The following is a 10,815-nucleotide window of genomic DNA, read 5'->3' as shown; positions in this document are numbered from 1 at the left end:
CAACAATTCTCAATAGTGTTTGAACCATCATCTTTTGCCTACATGCAGTCTACATTTGCAGTCTCCAGATCAGGGTTTTTTGCTGCTTCCTTTAAAAATCTACCTTTGCTGCTTGCCAGTTAAGTTTCATGACTGCTACTTCACAAGCAGGACTATATTTGCTTCTTCACAAGCTGGTTGTCATTATCTGCTTTCTGATCCGGCTCTACATACCCTTAACCAGGAATGTGTTACACCCCCCCCCCCCACCCAAAAAGCAGGGTCTTTGTCTGCTGCCCTTCTTAAGAAGGGTTTATGTCTGTTGCCCCCCCCACTGCCATAAAGTGTCTACTTTTACCACCTCGCATTCTCCCCCAAAAACAGGTGTTGGTTTGCTGCCCCGCAAGTGGTGTCTACGTCTGCTGCCACCAAGCGCAGTCAACGTTTGTTGCCCAAGAAAAAGGGTCTACATCCAATGTCCACGCTCCTGTCATCAGGAGCTACATGTGCCACTCCAAAAGGATAATCTATGTTTGATTACCCAAAATGGTGTACATTTGCTGTTCCCAAGCAGTCTACATTTGCTGCTGCTCAAACAGTTATTGTTTGCTGGAAAGTTCATAGTTGCGGCTCATCCGCTTAGGTGGAGGAGCATCGCCCCACTGCTCTTAGAGCAGTGAAAAGGGGAAAAAAGTCAAACGATAATAACAAGGTTATCATTGTTTTATTTTTGGTTGCCTCAGGCTGAGTTGGGTCTGGGCTGGTGGCTCAGGGTGGAAGGAGGAGTGGACTGTGCACACTAAGTGCGCATGACTGCTTGGCCGGCCGTTTTGACCGGCCAAGCAGTCATGCACACTTTGCATATTCCCCGCATATTCCCAACCAGGCTGTAATTGACAGACTGGTGGGGAATATGCACAGGCTCCCTGTCCCGGTCTGAGCGCCGATCCACGGTGCTCAGACCAATCACAGCTATGCATTGCAACATTGTGATTGGCTCAGGAGAGCCTGTGTGCCTGGGTGCTTCCTGCAGCTTCTTCCGGACTGGAGTCAGGAACAGCAGGGAAACGGAGAAGAGACGCATCAGTTGGAAAAGATACATTTGTTAAAATATCTTTTCAACCACCCCACCCCGGGCCCCAACCCTCTTTCCCTACCAGCCGCCACTGGATGTACGGTTGAACACTTTCAGAAACCAGATGATATTTAGCAGTTCTGCTTACAAATATGTTGACTCGGGTGTATCAGGACAGGCAGTGCAGGAGGCTAGATGAGGGACAGAGGCATCCTGAACTGGTTTGCTAGGGGTCGGGGATGGAGATGGAGTCAAGAGGGGTGGATTCAATTTGTCCACAGGTGGTGCTGTACACGAATGCAGTGTGGTGAAGACCATGGGAAGGAATTGGGTGCAGAAATCAGGAAGCCATACAGTGACAGCAGAACCTTGTCATAAGGTCTGTGCTACTTTTGTCCTGTAGCACATTATTGCAAGTCCTACAATTTATCAGCATACAAGACACCGTCTTCCAGGATTACTTTGACAGTCTTTTGGCATAAATCCACATGGGGAAGCTTTCCTTGCTACAACAAAAATATTTCTACTGTGCTTTTAATCATTCAAAAAACATTTGTCACCGCACAATGCCTCTACAATTCACACCAGTGCCTTCAATATGCGCACTAAAAAAAAATACCACTAGGCCGTGTGGATAACTCACCTTGTTCCATTGTGTCCTGCGCACCATGCTTCATTTCTCTGTGGAGAGAAAAAGACAAATTCAGAAGGCCAGTTATTTTAGAAACCTTCCAAAACACAATTATGTGCTCAAAGAATATTCCGACAAGTCCCCACTCACTCGTATCGGAAAGGTTGGAACCAACGAGTGCATGTATGAAAATTCTCTGCAGGGAAGATTTGCTCTCTGGATCACCTCAGTCAACTACAACCTTCTCTCACGGCACACATGCTTGTCCTGGCTCGCCAATCACTCCGACCACCTCACAGACATGCCATGCAAACAAATTATACACTCTTCCACTCAATGTCAGAACACACAACACCTGCTATAAGGCATGCAAACTTCACACAAACTAAACAAAATACAAAAGGAACTATAAAAAAGCAGTGGACTGTCGAATTTGATCATTTAAAACAAGAGACCACAAAGAACTCTGGTAAGCAGAAGATATCAAAAACACAAGACAGCACACAACTGCATGAGAAAGGACTTACAAAAAAGAACATCAAATTAATTCATACTGAAAAATTAATAGGCTTCGATGCCACATATGTAAATCTGGAGAAAAATAATCCCAAAAAGGGATACAGTCACCTTCAGGTCATAGACGCACTTCTATTCTCAAGGGGGTACCATACCACCTTGAGGCAGCACTAGAAGCTGGTTCTCGATGCATGCAAGCTACAGCAAATCATGCAGCTCATTGCACTCTTAGGTTAGAATTCTCAATGTTTCCTGACAAAACGTTTATCGGGTATGTTGTGACTGATGGCATATGGGTTGACGAGAGAGTATTGGGAATAAGACAATAAGTAGTGACGCTCCAACAAGCCGAGCCTTTTTTCATGTAGGTGCCACATCTCAAGATCAAGCAGATGAAGTGGGGTCAGTGTGAAGCTACAAGTACGGCACGCTAACCTGGATTTCAGTACCCTCACAATTAGATGAACACAAAGGAAGGAAGGAACAGTTGATCTTCCCTGACCAGTCCATCATCCTGAGACTGTTGACATGTATTTATTTATTGTTTTATACAGCGCAAACTTGACCCGAATCAGGTATCAGAGCGCTTTACATAGCACAAGTTGCATTACATGAGGACACATTCATTCTTCGTTAGGTTCGGTGATATTAAGTGATTTGCCCAGAATCACAGGATGTTCAGCGTCATTGCCGAGACTCGAACCCAGTTCCCTAGATTTGAGGTCGACCGCCCGAGCCATTAGGCCAACTCCTCTCCCACATTGGAGCCGGGGGCCTCTAACCAAAAGTTCCAGGATTTCTATTCAAGTAGGACACAAGAGGTCTTACTTTCTATGAACATGAGCCTCACAGATAAATTCACTGACTTATGGGACAGAGAGGGAGAGAGGAAAAGAAGAGAAACGGAGAGTGAGTGTGTGTGTGTTTGTGTGTATGTGTGCGAGTGTGTTTGAGATGAGACTGTCCACCCTTGGGTTGGATACTGCAGCAAAGTAAGACTTCAACATTAGGACCTCCTAACAAATGATTGACGCCCTCATCTCATTGAGAGGAGCCAGAAAAATCGAAACAGAGTAGCAGGTGTTTCAGTGTGAATCAAGTCCACTTTGAATTTAACCACAGGTACGAAGCCTTTGAAGGCAAAGAAAAAGATTTTCAGGTTTAACAGGTATCGGATATCTGCTCCATAAAATCGTTATGGGAAGATCCCAGAGTGCCACAAATCTGAAGACTAAACAACACAGCCTCACCCAGAGCCTATCGTCTTGGAAGGTGGAAGAAGCTGCCCACCAACAAACTGGGAGCATGGATGCACTATCTCAAGGAAAGGACTAGTAACTGATCCTTTAGCTTCACCAGTTCATGTCTGTATGCAATATAAAATGGCAGCTCACGGCACTGCACGACACACGAGGCCGAAAAGCCTCAGGAATGAGCAGGTTGTCAATTACCCCTACTTGAGCAACTTCTCCAGTCTAGTTGACAGCATTAAAATTATCTGGGGGAGGAGAGAAGTTTAAGTACTGTGGACAGAAATGGCCTTACACAATGAATCCTTTCAGAAAGAAGCAGAGAGGATTTTGGAAAGTTCAATGTTAGCTCCACACCACATAGGAGCCAAACAATTAAGGTCCTGCTGATCTGGAAACTACCCATGTAGGGTGTTATCATACAGTATTCCCAATAAAGTTATCAATGCAAGTTCTGAAAGCACAGAGAAGCACCACTGGGATCATTGAGCTCTATTGAGGATCTTAATACCTTCAATCTCTAACCTCAGCTCCCAAGTTGGAGAAAATGAAAGACTAGGACATCTGACTGGCAATCCACCAAAATTCCAGTGAAAGCTTGAAGCTAGAGCAACTTGAGCTCCTATCCCCATTTGGGTGGCAGCAATGTCCTGATTCCACGACCAGTTGTCATGTCAGATGCAGGTGGGACAAATGAAAAGCCTTTTGTTAAGTTGTATGCTGCTGGAAAGCACTACGTCCAGACAAGTAGCAGCATAATACTGCTGCACCGCCTTCCCCAGAGAGGAGAACATAAAGGGACATGCTGCAACACAAGGCAGGGCATTCAAATTAATAAGCTAGAACAGTCATTGAGCTGCTGAGCCATTATAAACTTGAAAATAGGGTGCTTGGTTTGCGATATGGTGCACATCATGGAGCTAGGGGGATTTTGTAAACAGAGATTCCCCTCTCCGGGCGTAATGTCAAATGTCAAGAGTCACCAAGTGCACTTCGAAATGGCAGCCAAATGGTTTTGGAATAGGTACCCAAGACTCCAGAATACAAGAGAAATGAGGACATTTAGAGGTGTCTATGCTAGGACTAATCTGCTACTCATAGCGAACTCATGCCCACTTGTACCACACCTAATTGTAAAAAAGCAAAAAAAAAGCCAAAAAATCTTTACTGGCCAATATCCAGTGGTCAGTTCTTATGAAAACTGATAGAAAAAACCACCTTCAGCCCAATACAGACATTTATCAAAACAAACAGTTTTTTTTCAAACTGACAACTGTATGGTATGCTGCTTGAGTCACTGAAGTTGCACTGATAGCCACATGGGACAACATCAAAGCTACGTTGGACTTAAACAGAGCTGGAGACTTCTGTTACTAAATTTCTCCCCTGCCTTTGATTCTGTACATCACTCTACATTGTTAGATCAACTTTGAAACATGAGAGAACAGGGTACAGTCCTGCACTGGATTGCCTCCTTCCCAACTAATGGAATTCTTGTTGTATCTTTTCCTTTCTCCTCCTCTTCACCATTCAATCCACGACCGATGTCCCTTAAGGAAACATTGTATCTCTTCTCTTCAATGTGTACCTCTCCTCTTCAATATGTACCTCAGCCCCCAGGGTGTAGTTCTGACCTCACTTCTCCAACGAACAAAACTATTGCAACTGAGGACATTTATTTTTATTTATTTATTTTCATTTTAAAGGTTTTATATAGCGCTGGCTAGACCCAGAGGTATCAGAGCGCTTTACATGAGCATCAGATCATAGTTACAGGTTACATCGTTACAAAGGTTACACAGTTATTAGAGCATGGCAACATAGTTACTTGTAAGGTCAGGATAAACAATAAGCACAAATACGTAAGGGGAAAAGTAGGCAAGGGGAAAGATTTAGGGGAGGGGGGAAGGAGCTGGGGAAGTAGACAGGTAATGAAGGCGGGAAAGAGGAGGGGAGGGTGAAGGACACCGCAAGGAAAGAGGAGGGGAAGGGTGACTGGGACACAAACAGGTAGACGAGTCAAAGCAACGTCCAAAGTCCAGTAAGCTGTGATCCCAGGGGAAGTGGTATCACTTCCCTATTTCTGTTGCGGGAGGTCTCTGAGACTCCAAGGCCTACATACTGGATCCTTCCCCAAAAAGGGGAGAGGGAGTGCTTTGGCAAGGGGTGCCATATCATACCTCAGCTGTGAGTGGCTCCCTTGGCACAGTGGACTCTCTCAGCGGGTAGGCTGAGACTCCAGAGTATAAATATTGGATCTTTCCCCAACAAGGGGAGAAGGAGTGCTTAGTCAAAGGGCACAAAGGACATGGGGCTAGGCAGACTAGCAGGCAAGGTGAGAGATTCAGGAGAGAGTGGATAGGAGCTAGAAGCAAGGGAGGAAGACAAAGAGAGAGAGTACTAAATGGGAAGAAAATTAATTAATGAGTTATTATATAGCGCTGGCTAGACCATATGGAATCAGAGCGCTTTACATGAGGGACAATAATGTTTCAATTTACATCAGTTAAAAGTTACATAAGTATTAAGAAAAGCATTTAAGGAATATAGGGGACAAGGTGAATGGAGCACGGAAGGGTAAGGGGATAGGGTAAAGAGGTAGGAGGAAGATAGGACGTAGAGTCGAGGGGAAAATTCGCCCAAGGTCCGGGTGGGTAGGTGACGGCAGGGAGGGCGAGTCCACAACACATCTCCTCTTTAGCTATATGGTAGCTCCACCGGGCATCAGCCAAATCGCTAGGTCTCCGTCTGGGGTAAGTTCCGCAGGTTCAAAGCCCTGATGTGTAGGCAGGTAAGCGGATAGGTTTGAGGTCAGGTTAATGCCCAATTGTTGTCCAGGGAAGTAAAACAATGTGTAGGAATCCACTATGGATGTCATCGTGGGGTCAGGCAGGGGACTGTATGGAACAAAGGTGGCCATCCTAAGGTCAGGCAGTTAAAGTCAATATCCAGGACAGCGGCTGCCTGAAAATAACAAATCCAGCGTGCACACACCATCACACGCACAGACATGCATAAGCTCACACCAATGTGAGCACACACTCTCATATGCACACTGATTCACACAGACACGCACATAGCCAGAAACAATCAAGAACACAAGCACACAAAATCCCAAGCACCAATACAAAAACACCCAAATACATGCACGTGCAAACACCATCACATGCACAGACATGCACAAGCACACACAAATGCACTCACTCTCATACACGCAGACACGCACAAACACACAAGCATACATACAGAAACTATCAAAAACACAAGCACACATACAATCACATGCTCCAGTACAAAAATACCCAAGGACATACACACAAATACAGGCCCACACACACACACACCCCATCACACGCACAGATATGCACAAGCACACAACAAATGTGCGCGCACACGCTGGGGCAAGAACACTGCCCTGTCTGACCCCTGTATGCATGTCAAATGAGTCCGTACTTTCGCCTTTGCTCCCTTATATTACAGTTGCTGTATTGCCTTTATGCAGATTCATTAGTAGCTTCAGAAGATAATTGGGGACTTAATGTTTCTCCAGGGGACTCCACAAGATTGACTGGTCAATACTGTCAAAGGCTGTCTTTCGATCTATAAAGACCAAAAAAAGGGTGGAGTTTTGCAATACTACGTACTTCAAGCAAATCATATACAGCCTCAATACTTGATCGATTGTGCTCTGCCCTTCGTGAAACCAGGCCTGGAAGTGTGAGATGATCATTCATCCAAGACTCTAACCAAGACAGGAAGAGCTTGCCAAAGATCTGGCCTACTCCGTCAAGTAGAGAAACTGGGCAGTAATTGATTCTAAAGCTCTTGTGCCATTGGCTAATTCCTCCAAATGAGGGACTACTGGGTGCTCACTAAACACCATGAAAATCAAACTACTCACAAGTAAAAAAAATTAAAAAAACTTTTGCTGTTCCATTATTTAAACACAAGAACAAGATCCAACCTCAAGCCCTTCTTTACAAGTGAGGAACCTGCAGGTGAATATGGACTCTAATTCCTCCCATGCAGTACCAAAAAGGATAGGTACTTTTGACATTATCTAATTCCTACATCGGAAATACCCCTTACCTATACTTCTTTCAAAGAGTACATGCCACTGCTGCTTTAGTGCTTTCACATGGGAGACCAGGCTTACCTCCACTGCAGCCTACAGAGGATACAGAACACACCTGCTTGACAGCTCCATAAGCTACATATTCAGGCTTGTATCTCACACGACATGCCATTTTGATCCTAGACGTATCAGCTTTAAGGGAATGTTTCTAACCTATCAGGTCATCTACTCCACAGCACTGTAGTCTAGTTAAGACCCACCATTGATAACATATTGCCTTCTTTTCTCTCAAATGCCAGCTCTGCAACTCTTGACTTTCAAGTATCCTAATAAATGACAACCACCTCAATTGCCGGCTATTTATCCTCTTAGATAAATAGTAGGCTATCCACCCATGGTGCAGTTGCATAGGGTTATCAACCTTCTCTGCAGCATCTCATGCTTATGCCCATGCCAGGTACTAGTCCGGCAGTGACAACAGCACATTCCTGATCCTCACACACCACACCTTACACTTTCCGGACAGGCCAAACTGCACGCACACCCTCTCAACCATACAATCTTGGAAGGCCAATTTATAAGGCAAGGCTGACTAAATTATAGAGCAAGACAAAGTGAAATTATGGGGCGTAGCACAGCACATTTTAGAATAGTATTACTGCATTATTTTGTACTTTTTAGACATATTAACACTGTCCGGGCAAAGGTTTCAACGCATTAGTAACAGTTTTAACACTTACATACAGCATTAGGGACTTGAAAGGTAACTAGCCAACTTCTTCCACTGTGCAGAAAAACGTGTTGCTTTGTTTTTAGCACTTTTGATCCGTCTAAGCTAGAAACAAATTTTGTTTCTTGAAATCTGCAAATAATGCAGCTGATGTTCCATTATGTGGAAAACACGACGACTGCATAATTCCAGTGGTCATGCCTAAAGTGAAGCATAGTACTTTACTTCTCAGCAGTAAGAAAAGCTATATCCATTCTACAATGCAATAATAAAGCCTTTACTCCTACAAGGGTGGTCGTGGGTGGATATAAGCTTCTGTACTTTTTGGTTCATGTTCGATTCCCGTTGCTCTTTTTTTTTTTAGGGTTTCACACCTGGCTGTCCTAAAAAGGGTGTTTTAATATGCATTATTTGCTTGCTTTTGTGCCTTTAAAGGCCCTCAAAAAGGATGGCCCCTACGTTGCACCCAATCTCTCACTAGCACCCCAGTCATATGTGTATGGGCAGGGTTCCACCTTCACTCTGTTCTTATTTGTGTAAAGATGGGCAGAAATCCGTTTGAAGAATAGGTTATCGGAAAAATACTATCTCCCTAGTAGAATCAAATGGTAAAAAACTCCTTGAGTTCTGGACACTGCCAGATCTGAAGCTAGTGGCCCAAGCCCAGGAGCTAGTTTAATCAGCTGTTTAGCACTCTTCAAATCAGATAGTTGGTTTGCCTCATTCCTCCCTTTGGGGGTGCACAAAATTCAGCAGTATTCTTAGTGAGTTTGGGGAAAGTCAGAAGGAAATGATTTATAACTGTTGAGATAAGAGGGGAATATGATATGTCTGAACAGGTAGCGAAACGCAGAAAAAGATTATCAACTAACATTTCAAGTTGTGATCTAGGACCTGTTGGACCCGGGCCCTTTGGCTGGTTCACCCCTGAACTTTTTTGCTTTTGATGGTGACCTGGCGTTAGTGATTTCTGGCTTTGGCGCACTTTTCCACTGTGTCCCAGGGTAAAGTGTGTGCGTGTAGTGAGCTTGGCCTGCCCTCCCATAGCAATGTATGTGACCATGTTAGTTCCTGATGTATGGGGATTGCAGGCTCGAGTTTGGTATGTGCGGACTCGTAAGATTGAATGCTGTGCAATGATGTATGCGGCGTGAATGTGTCTATTGTGGAAGTGCCACTTCTAGACGTTGGTGTGCTTGTACGGTGAATGTGCTGGCTTGCGATTGGCTGGAGCTGGGTGGTGTGCCTGGCTCCTGGAGTCAGGATGGGTCTGCCCCGGGGGTGAATGGGAGATCTGCATGTGTGATGTAAGGGAGGGGTGCACCTGGGGCCTGAATAGGGCTGGGCTTCCCCCCACACAATGCTGGCTCCGGCCCCTGTGGTGCGACTGATGATCCTAGCCTGTCCTATGAATAGTGAGAGGGGCTGAGCACCCCAAGGTGCTCCAGGGCGATACTTAACTTGCAATGCTGGCTCCGGCCCCTGTGGTGTGTCTGATGTGCCTGACCCACCTTGTGAATAGGCAGAGGGGCTGAGCAAAACAAAGTGCTCAGGAACCAGTTGCATCTGGTTCGCCCCTTGCCTGCACCTTTTACAACAAAGGATTTTAGTGTATAAAAAGAGGCTGTGACCTCTTGTAAGGAGTTCTTGTTCCTGATCCTAACTTTAGGGGGGGGCCTGCTGCTGCTGCTGAGCGCCAGGAGGAACCGCCACTGGGTGCTGCCTCCCTGCCTGGAGGGCCCCGTGAGCTGGCCCTGGGCCCAGCCCTTGGCCCCCTGCCTGCTAAAAGGAACTTTGGGACCTTGCCTTTAAAAGCGCCTGGGAGCGCTTTGGCTTTTGTTTATTTCAAGCGCTTTGTGCCCTAGGGGACCGCTGTTTTACGAGCCTCTTGCCCGTTAAAGAAGAAGCTGCCCACTCTGCATGTGACCCGCGATTTTGCCGTGGTTTCGTTGTAACCTGAACAGGAGCCCACCCCGTGTTGAGCCAGGAATCACCGCCGCGGACCCAGAGTCCGCCTGCTTAATCGTTCCTGCTGCGCCGGGATTGGCCCAGCGGGAGGAAGAGGTGCCCGGCCATTGGAGGCCCGACGGAGGAGAGAGAAGCCCATGTGGTCGGAGGCTCGTCTGCGGCGCCGCGCTGGGATTGGTCCAGCGTAAGGAAAGCCGCAGAGGAGACCAAGCCGCCCACACCCGAGGAACAGCGCCGGCGGAGGAGACTGCGGGTGGAGCAGTCCTGTGGCCGGCGGCCGATCCCCGTGGAAGCGTCCTCGGTGAGTGCAGGTTGTCCCTGTGAGGAGACGGGGGCGTCAGGACACATTGCCTGTTTTCGTACCCCCCCCCCCTCTGTCCCCCAGTAGCGTGATCTTTGTCCCGGGGGTAGTTTGGTTATTTTGAGTCCCCCAAGAGGGACTCCAACGAAGGCGCCATCCGTATTTGGAGCCCACGAGGTTCAGGGGGCATTTGTCTATGTCGAGTCCCCCGAGAGGGACTCCCCGAAGGCGCCATTTTGTTACTGGAGCCCCCGAAGCTCCTAAGGGCCCAGTTGTCCATTCCTCGAGCC

At 46.5% G+C, this 10,815-nt stretch overlaps 1 protein-coding gene across 1 annotated transcript in view; it reads right to left on the bottom strand.

Annotated features, from left to right (window-relative positions):
• The window catches only part of AHDC1 (AT-hook DNA binding motif containing 1), a 429,179-nt gene that overhangs the window by 107,155 nt on the left and 311,209 nt on the right, over positions 1-10,815 (bottom strand). Inside the window, exon 3 of the mRNA XM_086956877.1 lies at positions 1,698-1,735. Coding sequence (XP_086813003.1) covers positions 1,698-1,735 — 38 coding nt within the window. The remainder of the gene's footprint in view (positions 1-1,697; positions 1,736-10,815) is intronic.

This window comes from Lissotriton vulgaris, chromosome 2_1 (genome assembly GCF_964263255.1).
Source record: "Lissotriton vulgaris chromosome 2_1, aLisVul1.2, whole genome shotgun sequence".
Classification (NCBI taxonomy): domain Eukaryota; kingdom Metazoa; phylum Chordata; class Amphibia; order Caudata; family Salamandridae; genus Lissotriton; species Lissotriton vulgaris.
Note: the sequence above shows the minus strand (reverse complement) of the source record. Positions and strands in the feature narration are given on the sequence as shown.